At 38.3% G+C, this 20,353-nt stretch overlaps 1 protein-coding gene across 2 annotated transcripts in view; it reads right to left on the reverse strand.

Moving 5' to 3' along the window:
• Nucleotides 1–2,019: 2,019 nt before the first annotated feature.
• Nucleotides 2,020–20,353, reverse strand: part of COX16 (cytochrome c oxidase assembly factor COX16) — a 51,774-nt gene continuing 33,440 nt past the window's right edge. The window contains exons 3-4 of one of the 2 annotated variants that reach the window (XM_082317226.1): nt 16,557–16,619; nt 2,020–2,421 (exon numbers count right to left, since the gene is read on the reverse strand). In XM_082317226.1, the coding sequence (XP_082173352.1) occupies nt 2,305–2,421; nt 16,557–16,619 (180 nt within the window). In that variant the 3' untranslated portion in view covers nt 2,020–2,304. The remainder of the gene's footprint in view (nt 2,422–16,556; nt 16,620–20,353) is intronic. The other variant, XM_082317227.1, reaches the window with a different exon arrangement.

Genomic DNA, 20,353 nt, shown 5'->3' on the forward strand with positions numbered 1-20,353 from the left:
CAAAATAGTCTTCGTGGGATATCAAATTACTAAAAATACACCGGATATTTCAGTGAGTGTTTTGTTCATCAAGAAAACTGATAAGCCTAAGGGCTTTATGAAAGAGAAATATCTTTGCTTCTTCCCATGGGGGAAGGGGTAGCTTTTCCTACACGTTGTTCCTAGAAAGCCATGTGTTTATTCCAGGGGTAGTGTTGGTCCATCTTGTGAGCCAATGTTGCAAGACTGGGAGCTGATCATGCCTCTCCATATGCAAAGCAATGGCAACTTCCCCTCTCCTTCAGTCAAGGCTGGGAAAAGGACGATGTGTATCCCCTGGAAAAGACATAGGGAATTTGCAGAGTCCACACAAGATGGGTCTGTATCAGGGAACGTAAAGAAACATTTCCAGTAGTCCAGCTAGCAGCATAACAGTAGAAGTGATGCTGCAGGAGCCCTAACTCAGAGAATACTCTCGTCAGTGTAGTCAATACATTGATGTCCTTTGAGCCATCAATCTGGCTGCTGTCAGTGGAACTGCACCAGAATTTGAATTTAAGAGTTGAAAAAATGCTTAACAAGATACGCAGTTTTAATTACTCCTTATTTGTCCTATTTTATATATTATTTGCCTAAGAATGTTGTTTTATCTTTTAGGTAAAACTAATGACAAAACAATGAAACCAATTTCCTTCTTGTCTAGGTCTAGCACAGTTTAATACCTCCATATTGTAGTTTTTCAGTTGTTTCCCAAAGGCATTTATGATTATCTCACTCTTGTATTGCTCCTCTTGTTCCTCTCCTGGTTGGTTGAATTTGTTAGTACATTTATTTAGAACCAAAGATATATATGATATTGAACAGGGAAACACACAAACACATGGCTTCAGCCTTGTTCCAGATAACATGCAACACTTTCTGATGGTCTTTGCAACTCTATCAGAAGAAAACATGCAAAAACATGACAAAGATATTTCATGTAATGCTTTATGAATTGCTTTACAACTCTAAAAATCAGTGTTGATTCCTCTTCCTGAGAGACTGGACCTCATCACTGAGAGACTGAAGAAAATTAAGTGCTGAGGGAAGATTTACATGAGGACAACAAAGCTACCCTAAATAAAGTGTCCAAAAGGACATTTAGATTGCATTTGACACATCTTGCAGAGAGGAATAAGACCACACCTCTTCCAAAGACAGTTCCAAAAGGATTTACATGTAGGTGTCACTGAACGCTTTGAAACTAGAATCTACTGTTAACCTGTGCTCCACTATTCCATTTCCGTGAAGAGGAGTTTTACAAGTCTGTTGTAACACCTTATCAAAAGCTTCATTTCATCTGAAAAATTGACTAGATGCTTTTTCATTGAGCTGTCTCAGCAGAAGGCTCCTGAATGTTAGCATGGTTTCCTCTAGCAGCAGACATTTAGCAGACAAAGACAAATATAAAAAGACAAGCATTTCAGAAGAATTCATCAAAAGATAAAAAAATTCTGTGCACGTGCACAAATATACATGTAATAATACATGCAAGATGAGCTTTGCCACTACATAGTGGTTCAAGAAGATTCTGCTACAATACTTGCTCACAGGGAAACGGGACAGCTCTTAGTGAGGAAGAATTCTTCCAACTTAAACTGAGAAGTTCCAGTGCAAAGGTCCTGCCTGCACAAAGGTATCAATAAACTAATCACAAAAATCTAACCATGGCTAAACAAATGTTATTTGACCAATTACCAGCTGACACTCTGTATGTGCCTCTGTACAGTCAAGTTCCTGGAAATGAAACACAAGGATATTATTTAGCCAAAAATGGACTCACTGTTCTGAACAGCTCATATGTCTGTGGAGTCCCTTCCAAGCTTAAGAGCCTCAAGTCATGCAGGGGCTCCCTGAAGCAGCATTTATCTGGTCACACACATCTAGATGACAGCACTGTTGTTAGGACAACACTCATTAGGACAACAACTTCTGGTACTGACAAGTGACTCCTGAAATGTTATTCCTTGCTGAAGCATCTCAGTTTTGAATGACAGGGATTGAAAAACAATGGGATATTCTCAGTAGAATAAACAGCTTCTTTTTTAATTGAGAATTCATATATACAGCCTGTGGAACTCTGTGCAAATGGATGCAAACGAAGAGCTTCATATAATACAATGCTTTTTGGACTGATCTCACAGTTACTTATATATACACCAGCATGAATTGCTCAGTGCAGTGCCCCCTTCCCATGTCTGTTCCTGACACTGGATTAAAAAATAAGACAGTCCAGCCTGAGACTTTTTTTTTTTTTTGCAGTGGCACCAAAGTAGGCTTGCTCAGTCACTCTGTCTTGAGTCGGAGAGCCTCCCGCCGTTGCTTCTGAACAGTCCTGGAATCTTCCCACAGACTGGGTCCTCTGATGTTCTCCCATTTATCCAAGTCAGACTTTTCCAGCTTCTGCAGATAAACAGCAAAAATAACAGCGTCACCTTGACAGCCCCACAATCTAAAGTACGTATTATTCTAAATTGTTTTCTTTTTGCAAAAGAAACTCAGTATCACTATTGGGTTGATGAACTTTCATCTACCCTGCAAGGGAAGTTCAACAACAAGGAAAAAAAATTTGGGAGTTATCCATATAGCTATGTAAATGACTAGAGTGGGCATTACTGCATCTACCTATCAAAAGATAAATAACATGTAGGACAGGAAGCACTATAGCATCTGAACACAACTTGTATTCAATTTTTCTTTCTTCTCTCACCTTGTTTTCTGGATCTGTTCTTCAACTGTAAGTCTGCCAAGTACTGAAGTAGTAGGAGTGATAAGCATTGGTATAGCTCAAACAGAAGATGAGTAATTAGCGACCTGAAGTATCCTGTCAGCACCGATACAAAGCATACTGGAAAAGATGAATTATCTAGCACAAACAGAGACAGTAACAGTGGAATCCCCTTCAATGCATGTGGTTTTAACTTGAGAGAGGTATGCAGTGCTTTCTGCTGCCTAGTTTCTCATGGCACTCCACCATCACAGATAGGTCTCTCGCTAAGTCATACATGAGATACGCTAACTGGCTGAACTGTCAGACACTTAAAAACTATCTAGATTTTAATTACCTCCTTGCCTATTCCTATCATCCCCACTCAGAAGTACCAATGACTGCAGTGTTTATCTAGCCTTAGAGGCGCACAAAAACGAAGAACAGATGCCCTTCTGACCTCACCTACCAAGTGCTGCAGTTGAAGACGACAAACATATACTGCATTTTCACAGTCCCACTGGCAGGGACATAGAAGTCCCTTCCCAGCAGACACAGACCTCAAGTCTCACATGCCAGCCTGCAGTCTGGAACCGTACATCAGACACGATGGGACTCTGCCAACAGGAGACTGAAGGAGGGGGTCTGCACCACTGCCAGAAACACGGCTATTCTGCATGCTGCTGAAGAGGGCAACACCACATACCATTAATGATACGTACCGCAGTGGGATTTAAACCTCTGATTTGTGATCAGGGCCTCATCTCAGCAAATGCTGTAAAAATATACCAGAAAATACTTAACCCTGCCCTGAGCCTGTGGTCTAATTTGCCTGCCATCAATCATCCAAATAAATGGCAAATACTGAGGGACTCGAATAATAGTTGCAGAATAATTCAACAGCTAGAACAGAACAGACCTGCTGCTATTAGTTCATGTTAATGTAAAAGTTTTCCGCCACTTCTACAATTGAGGAAATTGCATTGAGGTTAGTCATATCAAAAGAAATTAGGCAACATTCAACAGAAGATATATGAGGACACATGCACAAACACAGCAGACTTTCCACAAGGTAGGAGCAACTGAATTTTTTATACAGTGGAGTTGGCATAGGTCTTTCTGAAGAATTGTCTTCACTACTTTATACATCTTATGATTAGCGGGTGTTTCATTTCAACTGGAAGGGATCTGAGCTGACATGGAAGGAGGGAGAAGGAGGGAAGGTACCCATCATCCCACACAGCAGCAACTATCCACTCTGACTGCAAATTCAGACTTTAACATCCGATTCTAATGGAAGCTTCAAGGAAACAACACTGAAAATAACCCTGTGCTTTAACAGAAAGGAAGCATGCTGATTTTATTAAACACAAAGGTACCACACAGCTGTGAGGATCTAAACTATTCCCAAAGGTGCTCAGCTCCTAAAGTCTGAACAAGAATCAACATTTAAAATACATACAAGAAAACGTGTGGTATCTAAAGATAGGCTACGTAAAGAAGTCTATCAAAAGAGACATGCATACTGAAGATCTTTACCAAAAGTTCATATTAATCTGCCCCTGAAATTTCCCAAAGGCTTTTCCAAGAGGAGGTTTATCCAAAACGGAAAATATTTCAAAACTATACAATCTAAACAAACCAGTAAAAGAAAGTATTTTGGCAGTTTCCAATAGAAAGCACAAAGGTACCTGGAAAACATACTGAGATATACTGACAGAATAAAACAACCAAGGGATATGTACAGTAAATGGCATTGCCTCAAACTACAGAACAGATGAGATCCATTGACAGAGTTAATTTTTGTCAATTGAAATATAAAGAATTAAAGATTCTAATGAATACATAGAGAGACTGTATTTTCATTTTTTATTCTCATTATACTTATAGAGATCGTTAATGTTTTGTGTCATGTATAATGATTGTGTTTGGTACCTTGCTGCAATTCAAGAAGAAAGCACCTTCCTTACTGGCACATCACAGTATCTGCAAAAATCAGTAGTTTACGGGACAGGTATCTGTTCAGTCATCAGAAGGCAGCATGATTAGACAATCCAATTTTCTGAACTGATGCTGTCAAGTTTTGAAAGAATAGAGGACTCCTGTTGCATGTGGATAAGCATAAGAAGGAGTACCACCAGTGAAACAGGACCTGAAAATCTGTTCTGCAATGCTTTCCTACTGTATAGCTATTTTCACATGTATCCACCTGTGCTGGTTCTGACTGGGATAGAGTTAATTTGCTTCATAGTAGCTAGTATGAGGCTATGGTTTGGATTTGTGCTGAAAACAGTGTTGATAATACAGGGATGTTTTCATTACTGCTGAGCAGTGCTTACACAGAGTCAAGGCCTTTTCTGCTCCTCACCCCACCCCACCAGCACGCAGGCTGGGGGTGCACAAGAAGTTGGGAGGGGACACGACTGGGACAGCTGACCCCAAATGACCAAAGGGCTGTCCCACACCATATGACATCACGCTCAGCGTATAAAGCTGGGGGAAGAAGAAGGGAAGGTGGGACGTTCGGAGTGATGGTGTTTGTCTTCCCAAGTAACTGTTATGCGTGATGGAGCCCTGCTTTCCTGAGGATGGCTGAACACCTGCCTGCTGAGGGGAAGCAGGGAATGAATTCCTTGTTTTGCTTTGCTTGCACGTGTGGCTTTTGCTTTCCCTATTAAACCGTCTTTATCTCAACCCATGAGTTTTCTCACTTTTACTCTTCTGATTCTCTCCCCCATCCCATTGGGGGGGAGTGAGCAAGCGGCTGTGTGGTGCTTGGCTGCCAGCCGGGATTAAACCACAACACTACCTCACATACAAGTAAATAAAACCTAACCTTTTTGCTTGGTCACCGACATGAAAATTCTTACAGCAGCAGCATCTGAGAAAAAATGGCTACATTAGATGTAGGCCAATGTAGGCTACATCTTAAATGAATGTGAGTGCCGAGAATAAGACAAAACTGACAGTCCTTCGATTGATTAGGTGCAGCACAAGCTGCGAAGTTACACAGCTCCTTCAGATTGCCTGAGCTGTACAGCGAGAGTTCAGGCAAGCAGCTAGTTCTGCTCCCAAGCAGCTAGCTCTGCTCAACTTCTTTCATTCAAACTGGTTGGACCTTTTTAATTTCTTATTTCTTTTTTTTCTTTTTAGCCACCTGGACTCTGCCCACTTAACTTCATGGAGATATCACATAAAGATGGTAAACTACTTCCAGCTTTTACTAAATTGAAATCCACACGGACTGTCAGTCTAAAAATCAAAAAGCTTTTTCTCCCAATTTAAATATACTAAATAGTCAATCATTGGAGACTACAATGAAATGTAATCAGATCAGACCAGCACCACTATTCCTGCTTGTCTCAAATAGCCCAAAGGATATTGAAAATTAGCTGTTTAAAGTAGGATCAGCGTAGTCCATTAAATTTCCTGATTCACTTCCTAAATCAGCTAAACTGCCTTTTAAAAGTACGGGACTGACAGAAGCTGTAAATTCAAGAAAAAAATGCAGCTATGCAGACAGGCACAGTGAACAAAAAAAAAAAAACAAAACGTTAAACTGTTTGCCACACACTTGACTTTTAAGACTTTTGTTAAACAGCTTGCCTGGTGCAAAGGTACCGATAAGGATGTAAAGAGACCTTCACTTCTTAATTGCTGGTTCAAATGCCTGGCTTGATATTAAGTAAAAGCCATAATCCTCTGTCAGCCTTAAAATAAAATAAAATTTAAAAAAGAGTTTGAATTCTACTCTTGCAGGATAGTTTTCATGCCACAACAAACAAATGGAAATCTGCAGAAATTAATTTAGAGCTATCGGTGCTCAGGCTGAGTTAATTCAGGGTGGTCACTTGCAAAAAATGTTCAGCTTTAGTCTTTGTTTCCCGCATGTGAAAGGAGGGATAAGAAAATCCTTTTTACTTTACAGCTTGATGCAACAGATTCTGTGATGAGCGCCACAGAAAGAAATTACTCTAATTCAGAGAGACAATTATTTCCCATCATTATAGTAAGCAAACCCATTTGCAGATAAAAGATGAGCCAGGGAAGAATATCCTCATGGCTGAAAGAAATGCATTAAACGAGTCTGTTTTTGCAAGGGTGTCAAAACAGCTTGAAGACCATAAAAGATATATTGAGGAACTCTATGATGATGTATAGACGCAGAGGTACAGAATTAAGGCTAAGACTGAATCTGCTGTCTTGTGTGTGACTGAAAATCCTAACTTTATCATCACATTGTTTGGGGTTTTTTTAATTGTTTTTTTTTTACAACTCTTACCCAGAGCCACCTTTTTGACATCTAATTTTCTCAATATAAACTTGGTGTTACTTACTTTGTTTAGGATGTGACATAATTTAACATCTGCGATTAGTGATTTAATAATTTGTTATTTAATAGCACATGATTAGTGATTTAATCCTCAGATTAAAAAGAATTATTTTTTCCAACTAGAGAATGTTTAGGTTTTATGTTATTAGTATACAAGCAAGCCAGCAAGCAGCACGCTACGGCCAGAATAAGGGGTTTGTTCATTAAGGGAAGAAATGGCGGGTTTTTTTGCATGTAAGCATCCAGAGAGCTGCTTCTGTTTTTGGCCTTGCTGAAGACTGGCAAAAACCGCAATGACGAAACCAACAGAGGTTTTGTTGCTAACTTCATTGGGAACCAGTATCATTCATCTATGGTACAACTAATTAACCTACGGTGAACTGGTTTCAGAGACTTTCTCCATAGGCTATTTTCCCTTTAATTACGCCAATTCAGCACTATGTGGGGCTGTGCCCCAATCAGAAAAAATGAAATAGATTAGAAAAACAAATACATACTGTTTATGAATGAGTCCTATTTAAGTATAAGACTCTGCAAACACTTCAACTGGCACAGCTGAAGGAATCACTGGGCAGAGAAAGAACAGAAACATCTTTAGGTGGCTATGTTGTAAAAGACGTGTACCAAGGAACAGCACCATCAATTTGTCTGTGCATTATTTTCCCAATTTGAAGAATGAGAACAGGACTTGCCTCCATCTCAGAGGTGTCACAGAGTTTAATTAAAGTTTGCAGAGTACTCTCATATTTTTCTGTGAAGATGCTATAGTGATACAAATTAGTCAGTAATCTAAAGAATTATAGCACTTCGTTAAAACTACATGATTACACAGCCTGGAATTTTTAAAAAAACAGAAAATAACATTGGGCAGATAGACTTCCATCTAGGAATTAGGGTTTGCCATGATTTCCTCCCAACTGACAAGCAGTTTCCCTTCTTAAAATGAAGAATGTCTTAAAAGTCACATTAAATCTCAGAGGATAACCCAGTGCCATTTATGCATTACACCTGCAGATCACCGAAGATGGACTTCTTGGTCCAAAGGATTCACAAGCTCTATGGGTAAAGTCAAGAGAACTCATACATGGATCATTTACTTTCACCTTATCTTCTTTTCTTGAGCAAAAATATAACTCTGAAACATCCAACACAAAGAATAGCATGAGTGCAATAGTACACCTTCAAGATCAAAGATCCAGAATTCAGCAAATTACACTTTTAATTAAGCAATGAAGCAAATTTAGGATAGTTTTCATTTCCCTTGTATGTGCAAATTTTATCAAGCTATGGTTAATGTGCCCCAGAAAGAGAAGTGCTGCTTATTAAGGTTTATCTTTGAATTTACAGCTTGGGAGACCTAGCCAAGTTAATAGGACCAAGGAATTTCCCAATTTTGAGTGCTTGATCTTGCCAACTTTATATCATAATAAAGTTTGTAAAGGTATGTCTTTGTTACTGCAGCAGAACCCTCTAGAAGAGGAGCAGCCAGGGACAGACTTTTGGGATGTTTGCAGGCTCTGTTTCAACGACATAAAGGTGAGCTTGGCTGAAGGGGATGTGTAATCTTTTACAGTGCAGGAGTGCAGTAAGAGCAAAAAATGACAGTTTTGTGGCTGGTAGGAAGAGCATATGGATTTCCACAGCATGTCCCTGTCTGGAGCACACAAAAGCCTCCTGACACCACAGAGAAGGTTTATTTCAAACATCTTGCTAGGACTATGAATACTTGGAAGTGCGGACAATTTGCCTCTATCCTGGCCTCAGTTAGTTCAGGTAACATTCACACGGAGTTAGTGTAGTTTAGGACTTTTGTTTCTTATCTATACTTTCCTGCTCATTTTCCACTCATGTCTCTTCCAGAACTTGCTTGTCAATTTATATGCTGAAACAGAATGCTTTTCTCTGTGCAGAAACTATAGTTTTGGCTAAATGTTAACAGAGCAACTTCAATCCTTTCAACCATAGTTTTTTCAGTGACATCAATGGCTACTGTTTGACTTGTGCTGTTGGACAAATTTCTCATAGGAAAAAACAATCCTCCTGTTTCTTCTCTATGGCCAATATCCCCTGTCTATTTGACGAGGATAGTAATATGAGTGCTAGTCCCCGCTATATTGCCAGTGACAGTAAAGCTACTTCTCAGCAATACTTCTGAATGTACAGTACGCAAATAAATTGTGAATAAATCTACCTTTCATTCTATCAGAACTAACAGGTCTTCAAAATCAAATCAGAAAGACTTCTATCTGAGAAGGATCAAGGTACCTATCTAAATTTTTACAAGAATGAAGAGGAAGTTTAAGAACGTAAGGTCTGGGGTCTTTCTATGGTTGGAAGGTATTTTGGTTTTGAACTGCATCATGCTTAAAGACTCTTTTATTTTCATGTTAGAGCTGTAAAATGGCACAGCAGAACACTGGCTCTCCAATGACTTGCTGGGAAAATGCCATGAACAAGATGGAGTATTACATATTGAATTGCCAACAGCATTTCCTTCAGCCTCTGAACCTCTCAGTGATGTCTCCCAGCTATACTCAGGCAAAACTCAAGCCTTACCAGATGTATGATGAAGTCAGGGGTTGAAACTTTTCCATTCAACTTTCAAAAGTTTGATTATTTAGTTAAAAAGCCTGCCAAATCCATGGTCAGTCTCCACCATCATCTCGCATCTCATTTTTCCGCTTGATCAGTAAGCCTCTTAGGACAGACAGTGACCCACTCTCTGACACTAACTTGTTACTGCAGAGTACATTTGTGCAGTATAGTTTGAGCATTAAATAAAGATGGGTAACAATAATTTGAGAAGCAGGGAATGTGCGAGAACTGTATAACAATCTTTTAAAGCATTTCAAATTTAGCCTGAGTGTCCATGTGTTTATCAACTGGAAGTACGCTGGCAGTCACAGAGTATTCCACATAGTGTTTATGAAATTGGCCAAAAAAAGGGAAAAAGCTAAGCAAAACAAGCAGGAGGGTATTCTTGCAAAAAGCCACTTTGCCTGCTTGCTGAGACAAAAGCTTCCTTCAAAACTATCTGTTTTGCTGCATCCTCTTAAGAGGCAGCCAACGAGAGGAATGTACACAGCCTCAGCTGTGCAGCTAAATTCCGATACACTATACTAAAGTTATTTCAGAGACATTTCATGCCAAAGATCTAGCAATTCCCCACTGGGGGCCCATTAGTATGACAGAAGTGCTTAACATTTCCACCTAGTCAGCTGCATAAGAAAATGTTCCCAATACTACCTGGTAGAAGCTAGCAGCATCCCTTAGGACAATAAATGAAAGAATTCAGCCATGCTGTGTGGACGCCACTTTCCCTACTCAAACTTTTTTTTTTTTTTTTTTTTTTTGTGACTGAGACAACACACAGTGTTGGCCCTGACTTGGTAAGAGTTGGTTGGTTCCTCTGGTTAATTCCAGCAGAAATTACCCAAAATAAGTGTACAGGGAGCACAAGCTGGTACAAAGGATTCTATTTTGGAGAGAGGAGAAAGGTGAGGAGAAGAGATTATTTATAACAGACTTTTGTACATCCCGACCATGTTTGCTGTCTGATTGCACTGTTAACTGCCTCACTTTGTTTTCCATCTATGAGAAATCAGTGTCTTCTTATGGGATAAGAAAAGTGCATATGCAACAGACATGAAAGAAACAGTTCACAGTAAAGGAAAATCCTGTGCAAAGAGATATGTTATGAACATGACCAGGAAAGAATTTACAGGACTATTTAATGGAGATGAATTCCAGAAATAAGACCAGCAAAAAGCGATACCCTGTGAGCTTTCCTCTGGAGGCTAAATATCTGTCTTCCTGCAAGAAGGCTTTTCCACCAGAACTCTTCCTGTGCCATACTCATCACCAAATTCCACCTTCTTGTGTTTCTTTGATCACATTTTGAACTATGGCAGACAAGACTTTTGAGATGTCAATAAGAAAAGGAGCAAACTATAGCTTGGTTATGGACTATACACCCATTCAGAATAAAATGCCTAGCACAAACTATTTTAACTAAAATCCTCTCCCTGTCTTACCCATGGCAGTTTCCATTAATAATAAACTAACACCACTTTCTCCTTCTCTACCAAACATTAAGTGGTGAAGACTCACAGTGAAATAAAAACTCTCAAGACCATTTCACATGTGAATAAACTGAAATGCAAGAAACTCCACTCATCCCAGACACAACCTGGAGGATAGTTGGAATCTAATGGCTAGGCTGGACAACGTATCGACAAAGAAGAGAGCATGGAAGGGACAGAGTGACCAAAGGGAGAAAGAAGAATATCTCAACCTCATTTAGCGTCACAACAGTCAATAAGGACGGATTTTTTTCCCAACATCTTTGTCATCTCTCAAACAGCTCAAGGTATTTAGCCACCAGTATCTTCACAGACACTGCAGTAAATCAATTCAATACGCTAATCTGTTAATTCTTAAACAGGAGCAAAATCGGTAATCATCTAGTACTGATAATGGCAGCAACAAGATACTTGCAGATTTCAACTACTGGCATCCAGGAATTATCTTCCTTCTAGAGCAGTCCTCGTGTCCACACACTTTGATGCATCTATTTAATACTATAAATTACTATGTTACTACAACTGTCCCTTCCTGGAAAAGTGTTTCATCCATTCTGCTGGCACTACAATCCCTGAAGTTCAGTCAAATGAGCATTAAGTGGCTTGAATCTTTTTTAGAAGAGCTTATTCAAATTCTTCTTTTACTCTGCAGACAATAAATATACAGGTTATATTCCCAAGCCACCTCTCCATATACCTGCTTTTACTTTTGGAACTATCCTGAATAAAGATTTTAATACTACAATTACAATACTTTTGCTGTAATTCTCAGGACAAACAGTTACACGTTTGTCCAGAGCTAATGTTGACCTTTTGTGATTTATCAAGTTATGAGGAACAAAACCAGCTCAATATTCATATACTTTAAGCCAAGAAAGCAGCATTCTCTAGACTGACTATTCATAGAACAGCATATTCCCTCACTTATCCCATGCTGAGCCCAATAGCTTGCAACCAGTTGAAAGAAAACTTTTTAAAGTTTTACAGTTTTGATATTCTGAAAGACAGAGAACTCCTTTTTCTTGCTGTTGTGTTCAAATGATGTTCCCATCTATTAATAATGGACCTTGCTTCTAATTTTAGTATCTTTGCAGCAATAAAAAAATAATCTTCAATAGCTAGCACTTTCTTCTTATGAAGGTATTATATATAACTAACGTTCTTTTTGGTACCTTTAAAAAGATTTACTTTTTAAAGTTTCTTTTCAGGCATTTTCTTGAGCCCTAACTTAATATATTCAGCCTGTTTTACAACCTATCCCATTTTTAAAGCCCTTGTCAAAACGTGGACACCAGGAGATCCAGTATTTCGGTACCAGCCTCATCAGTGCCACACTCAGAAGTAAAATCACCTCTTCCTACCATCTACCATTCCTGTTTAGATTCATAAAGACTGAATTAGCTCTTTGTGCCACAGCATCACAGTAGAAGATCAATCTGAATTATTTATTCACCGACATCTAAATCTTTTCCAGAGTTGCTGCTTTCCATAATGCAGTCCACTCTGGCCTGCATTTCCAGTTTTTTAAACAAATAACTTTGGCTACTTTAAAGAGTACTTTGCTCATTTAATGGGCCCAACTTATCAAGTAGTATGAACAGCTCTCTGTCCTTGCCTTGCCATACTTTTATTTCAATACTTTAGTGTCACTTGCACATCAGTAATGATTTTACAATTTCTTTCATATCACTGAAAAAAGTACTCAATATTGCCCAGATATGTCCCAAATCTCACAGAACACTTAAAAATATCACCTTCCTGCCCAGTGACGATTCCCAGAGAACCATCATTCCCAGACTGAGATTTTCAGAAGCCACTGAAGTCTTCCAAGCATTTTCTTGGAACTGGGCTATAAACCATCAGAGCCTCACAGATATTAATAACATCTTGTTTGGTTATTAGAAGGTTTGGAAGTACATCCCTTGTCTCTTCTGATTAGAATACAAAGGACTTTTTCCTCTAAAAGAAATACAAATATATTTTTTTACTGTTGCTACTTTGCCAACGTGGTTACTCACAATTTTACATCCTCGTTATTTTAGTCTTAGTTTGCTGCAACACCATCCTCTTACCCATATCCTTGTCAGCTTACTTATCAGACAACTCTCTGATGTCCTTAGCGTCTTTTAACAATCTTCTCTGCTTTATAACTTCTCATTTACTGTTTCCATAGCAATCCTTCACATTTTTCATTTATTGTGATATTATTTTCCTCTGCCTTCAGTTGCCACCGGTTCCCATTGGATACCACATATTTGATTCAAACTTAACTGATTTTTCCATTGTAAAATGTTAATAAATTCTTCTTAAAGATGTTTTTATTTTCTTGAAAAACTCTAAATAACAATTCTTTATTTTGGGGTCTGATGTAACTGGCTCAGGCCAGATTTTTTTAGTGTGTAATAGACCATTAATTTCACAGAAGTACAGAAACCAAGTGCTAGAATAAGGAATGTTATTTTGAGATGGCATTTAAACCAATGAAAAGGAATGTACTGTGATTGTTAAACATCCACAAGAATGTTTTTCACTCATCACATTAATCAGTTTTTTATCTCCTCTTTCAAACAACGTTTTTGTGCTTTCAAATACAATTCTCTAGGCTTTTGTCACAGGTCAAACACTTGACGTTTTTTACAGTGTGTTCTACAAGGCCCAGCTCAGCAGCAGAACTACATTCACATTAGTACCAGTGTCACTAGTGGACAGAGCCATGATTTATCAGGCAAAGGGGAGCAGCAAGGACTAATTGGCCATATGAGGACACGTAAGCGTGTGAGAGGAATGCATAAACAACGGAGAACACATACAAAGGTAGCTTGCTCCTATGGCATGTCCCAAGGCACAAGAGAAATGGCGTTATTAACAGATCTGAGATATAAGAAATGCAGTACAAATTACACATGCAAATTCTTTCTTCCTCAAAATAGTATCCTGGCCAGAAACACTCCTATATGAAACAAAGTAAATTTTGTATAGTTTGAGAAGATATAATGTAGTAACTTAGAAGGTCAGAAAATGTCTTTATGTTAACTTCCTCACAGTAAATTGATTAAATCTGTGATTACAGCTTTTTTCATCACCACCACCACATTGGAGACAAAATGCAGACTTCAACATGTTTGAACTATTAGAAATGTCTTTATCTTTTGCAATATGCCCATAAAGGTGTATGCTTATAGCAGAAATTATGACATGCTAAATTAATTCAGTATGCATTCAATATGTACATTTCTGTAAGGACAATAAGATATTTTTAAAAGTCTTAGGGAGGTCCAATAGAAATTTGCATGCATCAGGCAACCATGCTTCAAAAGAGCTGGCTTGGTGTCCTCCGTAACAGCTGCAGATACAATGCTAATAATATTGTAAAATAAGGCTTTACATATCAAAGCAGCAACTTTTTTTTTTTTTTTTAACTGCCCTTGATCTCTTATTATACCATATTTAGTAACAGCCACCAGTCTAATCCTCCAATGTGACCTATATATAGAATCAGAAGATGTTCTTAAGAGCTGTATTTTGGACAAGTAAAAAAAATAAAGGGGAAAAACAACCCACCAAAAACCCCCTAGCCTGGAACATACAGGGTCCACAGAAAACTGCTCTCCTAAATGTCTGCTCTAACTCAGTGACTGGTTAGATTTTGTCCACCAGTATATAGAGGTAACGTTGATTAAAATTGTCACACGCTCTGCGTAGAGCCTGTGAAGTGTGTGCGTGACTGTTGGTAGTTCCACAAGTTTCCCTGAAGCAAGAAACGAATATGCCTAGTGCTTGCAAGTTGGTGCCCACAGTAAAGCATACATTGAGATCAGAGTTCAAAACAATAATCTGAGTCTATTTTCATTATGTGGAAATGCAAATCCATTTTTTTTGTTGAACTGGTCTGCCCTCTATAAGACCCAAACACTACTTTGGAAGAATTTTGGCCTGGAAATTCTCTGCAGTTTAGATTAAGAAAAAAATAAGATTGCTTCTGTCATTTCTGTCCATCAGGAAGGAGACTCATTACCCAAGTAGGCTTGTAATATGTTGTTATGCCAGTTGTATTTTATTACCATTGATTTATCCATAAAGCTAATGCAATTATGGCCATTTAAATATTATCCTTCAACTATTTACTTATCTTCTGGAGAGAAAGCAAGACATCTCTGAATAAGGATCAGTTGATTTTCAGGTTAGGTAGTGAGTTAAACAGAGATATGTGGTTCTTTCTACTACTTGTGGTTCTTCCACATAAATAAATCAGAGCAGCCTTACTGTATATTCTAGGGAAAGTGAGAGACACAATAGTCCCAGAGGCAATCAGAACTTAACGGATTTGTATGTTTTGAGTTTCCATTGGAGCTTTCCATATGTACTCAGGGATCAAATCTTTTTATTCTCTACACCATAAAACACAGTTCTTTGTAGCAGTGGGACGGCCCAAAACTGTTTGCAATAATGGTAAAACACTATCATAAACCTGGCAGGTAGGCAGATGTTCTGTGAAATTAGGCACGTAAAAATACAAAAGGTAAGTTTTATTTTTATTTCAGACAAATCACAAAAGAGTAATATAACAGAAAGGTTTTATTAGCAAGACCATGTACTGCCATTTGGACACCTAAGTATGAGAGCTATGGGTGCAATCAAGCTCTTCAAAGGCTTGTGTCAGGAATGTGGTATGGGTAGAAAAAGAAAACCTGTGATCAGCATAAAGACCATAGAGATAGATAAAATGTTAGCTGGACATTTGATCAAAGTAATTTTAACACATTAAAAATTATCTTAAATAGTTTTATCCTTTATTTCTGGATACAGGGAGGCTTTATCCAGTTTTCCTAACGTGGCTTTTTGCAGGCCTGAAGATTTATGAAACTCTGGATATTAAACTGGCCAAAACAGCCATTTCGGAGCCCAGTAATGTTTGAAGAAAATGCATTGTTGAGGAAAGAGTGAAATATTTCTCTATAAATTTTTCTGAAGTAGTGAAAAAGGAACAGCAGTTGTTTGAAAGACACATAAGTTTCAGAAGCAAGATATAACAGAAAGCACATCAAGCACATTGTTCTGTAATTTGGTCTAAAGATCATCAAAACTCATGCAACAGAAGTGTTGACATATACGTATACACATTCCATCTAAGGTCAACATCAGCTCTACATTTATAGACTAGGTTAACCACAGAAACAGTGGAATTTATTTGTATCACTGTACTTTGCACCTGGACATCAAAGTAAAGCTGTGTTCAGAAAGAAGCACTGCGTGTTCAAAAATGTTTCTTTACATAAAACCTTGTTTTTATTGGACATCAGTGAGTCAAAGGCAGATGGCTGATCTAATTTTAATTAGGGACAGATACAACCCACCAGTGGCCAGGGTAATCAAGGGTAGCCAAGGTTATGAGCCCTAAGCAACAAATTTATTTTACCTCATATTCAGATTCCAGTGTCACAGTGTTCTTTTTTAACTTTTCTTTCAAAGCTGGATCAACCTGCAAGACAAACAAGAATACAGCAAAAATGTTTTCTTTCAATAATTTTTTTTAAAGAAATCTTAACCTCAAATAAACTAAATATTGGTACATGCAAACCCTCCTCTCCTCTAAATGAGTTTATGTGCTGTTTGTTCAGATACCAGGATGAGGAACACAGCACAAGAACTGGGCTGAAAAGAGACAGGTCAACAGCCAAACTTTTCAAATCAAAAAGGAAGCACATTTGTAACTGGCACTAAACTTGCATTACCTTAGATACGTAAATCTCTATCTGTTTAGTTTGAAACTGTCAAACTAAAGCCTTAAACACATGAAACAAGAAAGACCAAGAAAAAGAAAATTGTGATCACATTACATATTTTACTCCTGAATGTTGTGTTCAGTGAATAGGTATGCAATATATTCTGGTTTTCAAAGTCTAAGCACGAGTCAAACTTCTAATTTTCTGGTGAACACACAGCTCTTTCCTAGTTTTGATTCTGTACTGACAATGCTGGTGATTCCTGCCACCTTTCAGAGAAGTTTGTTCGAAGAACAAATCTAAGAACAGAAATGTCAGTGAACCACAGCAGATGTGTTCCATGTTTTAACGTCTTCTGAGCCTAGAAGTTATGTTCATCCCTCCCTTTGCTAAGTAACATCTGTCTCCCACAGGCCTAAGAGTAGAAGCAAAGGGGAAAAAGAAAATTAGCATTCTTCATGCTTAGAGAAAGTGTTTTATGGTCTCCTCAAACAGACGTCAGCCACATATGCAGTAGTCAGACAGAGTCTTTAGGCTAATCAATTAAAGTATCAAATAAATCTACCATGAGAAAACATTTTCAGACCTTAAATACAACCAGTGTTAAACAAACCAGATGTGTAAGGAGACTGGTTATGTGTTTAGTTCTACATCCATGGTACACTAGTCCAACTATGACTAGGTTCAGTGAAGAAAAGTTGTTATTCTTAATTTGTTTCTTCTTGATTTGAGTGAAAAGGGCTCAGTTACCCTCATCAGCACCAACCTCAAATGTCTATAAGCAGTCTAGAAAAGAAAAAGGAGGGAACACAAGTTACAGAATTTGCCCGGTCAATGAGAAGATCCACTGTCAGATTCTGCCCCAACACAAGCTCCTGATCCTCAGAGGTACTTAAAATACACACCTACTATCTCTATTGATGGGAATTGCTCTGAGGAATTTCCCTGGGCCATAATGTTCCCCTTGATTACAGACACTGTCTGCTAGTTAGTATGCAGCCTGTGAGACCTCAGTTCCTAAGGATGCTCAGACAGGCGAGTCTAACACCATCTGTGCATGGCCAGAGGTTTGATTTCCCTATCTGATCAGAGATCTGGCCATAGGGATGCATGCATTTTCAACCTCCAAACTCATTACACTTGGGAACTAAGCCAAAACATCTAAAATGGTTAAAGTTTGTACAGGATACAACTCCCCCGTTCTTTGTAATAAAAAAAAAAAATCCCTTGTAGAACAAGGTACCGTCTCTGCACTGGCCCTCTACATCAAATAAAAAATGAAATGCTCCATCTCTGCCTTGGCATTCAAGGCCTCCATAGAACTGCCCCTCATTAAAGATGGATTGCCTCTCTCCTTCTGTGACCGCGACCTCCAACAACAGCCATGCTTCATTAGAACAACGAACCCATCCATCACATGTGCAGAAATGCAAACTCTTTGGGCAGCCAGACAGGCTTTGGAGCTTGCTTTCACAGAGGTAAGAGTGATCGTGGACCTCACTGTTATTCAGAACTAAATGCAAACACTGTTTGTTATGCTTGGTGTTCTTTCAACACATGTATGGACAAGGGGAAATAAATGCTACAGCAAGTAAAGAAGCAAGAAAGTTTTATTTCCTCCTATGTTTTCCCTTCATTTAATAAAAAGGCACCCAAGACATCGTAGTTAGAGCAGCATTTTTACTTAATTAACCACAGCCAGAATTTAACTTACAAAGACAGCTCAATATGCCCATTATAAAATTTTATTTTAGCAATTTTTAGTGTGTTTGTTTAATGTGTGGTGTTTACATGGCCATATTTGTGCAAGGTAAAGGAAAACAAGCAGTGAAGTTACTGCTGCTTCTCCTTCCTTCCACACCCTTCTGTCCTCAGACTTCCTTGTGTATTTATTCTCCTCTGCTTGCACAAAGGGAGACGACTAGCTAAAACTCAGACACAGCATCCCAACACTCATAACTGTTTGATACTGTAGTTTTAATATTGACAAAAATGCAGAAATTAGGGAGGCTAGTTGAAATTTCTCAGGAAGAAGTTATCCTGTACACAAGAAATGAAGAGAAACTGCTTCTTCTTTAGAAGCAGGAATTTTATTCAGCAAATTAATTTACCAAAAAAAGAGAAGTTAAACCCTGTTTTGAGGGCAAACTATACACACATTTTGACAAGCTCTTAATATTTAACATTCAGGGACGTGAAAGACTTAAGTCCACTCTGCAGATCATGTTATTTTGCTCAAAGTTTCACAAAAAAAAAAGGGAGGGACCAAGTATGTATTTCCTCTTATCTTTACCTTTTTTGTTCCCTACATACTTACCCACGTAGAATAATTTAAACATACTATACTCTGCATAGAAATTGAGTCACCTGCACGTTCTAAAGCCTTGGTTGCAAACCCCTGCTTTTCAGTTGCCAAATGGAGACAGACAGGTTACAAATTGTTTTCAGAACCAATGTGGCAGTTGAGAAAAAGTGTATTATAAAGTTCTGTTTCCACGGTGTTTGTACCATGCTGCACTGTCTTTGCAACATCACAAGAACAAAAAAAGGAAAACAGAACGGTGCTGTTTTCAATCTGAAAAGGCAGATAAGCATCAATACAAGCCACGATCACAGATCATAACCAGGGAACACTTAAAATGTGGGCAGAGCCAGGAAAGTGCCCGTGCCAAAGCGGTAGCTCCTTTATATTATACATCTGCCACAAGATCCAAATACAAACACATACGTTTTGCTTCCACGATGACTGCTATGCCAAAACACATACTGCCAAACGAGCTAGAAGTATTCAGCTATGTACCAGCAAATGAATCATCAGCTAAATTATGAATACAAATCTCTATTAGTAAATACGATGCAGGCAGCAGACAAAGCCCAAATGCCATAACAGCCTGGCAGTGCCCTCTGCACCATTATTTAGGAGGCAGGAACGAACAGAAAATGATATCCCGTTACACTAGAGGACTCCTTCTTGTCAGGCATAATCTCAGATGCTTCTTTAAGATCCATTTAAATTCAGGCTTTGTCTCTAAATATGGAATTCAAAGATGCGTGGACTTATAATTACAGCATAACTTCATATTAAATTCTTACTGAAAAACTATTGAAATACTTGATGCAAGTATTCAGACAGCTTTCATGAGATGCTGTCTGCAAGGCTTCAAAACCAATACTGTAAATATAATTTTTCAAGGCTTTACTATTTTTTTTTCTGAGCTATGTTTTTTTCCCCCCCTATGTAGTGCTTGCGGCAAAAATGAATGAAACATTCTCAGAGTATTTTGCACTATACAGGCTTATTTCATATTACATCAATTCAACGTGCAAGGGCAGGTATATAGACAAATCTCAAAAAACGTTTAAGAACAAAGTTTTCAAATCAGAATTTTGTCCCATTTCACACTCCACTGTTCTTTCAGATTTACCTTTGCTTAACTTCAAAAGGTTCCCAAAGATACAGACTTTAAAAAAATTCTTAGGTGGCTAAAAA

This window comes from Platalea leucorodia, assembly GCF_965183815.1.
Source record: "Platalea leucorodia genome assembly, chromosome: 7".
NCBI lineage: Eukaryota > Metazoa > Chordata > Aves > Pelecaniformes > Threskiornithidae > Platalea > Platalea leucorodia.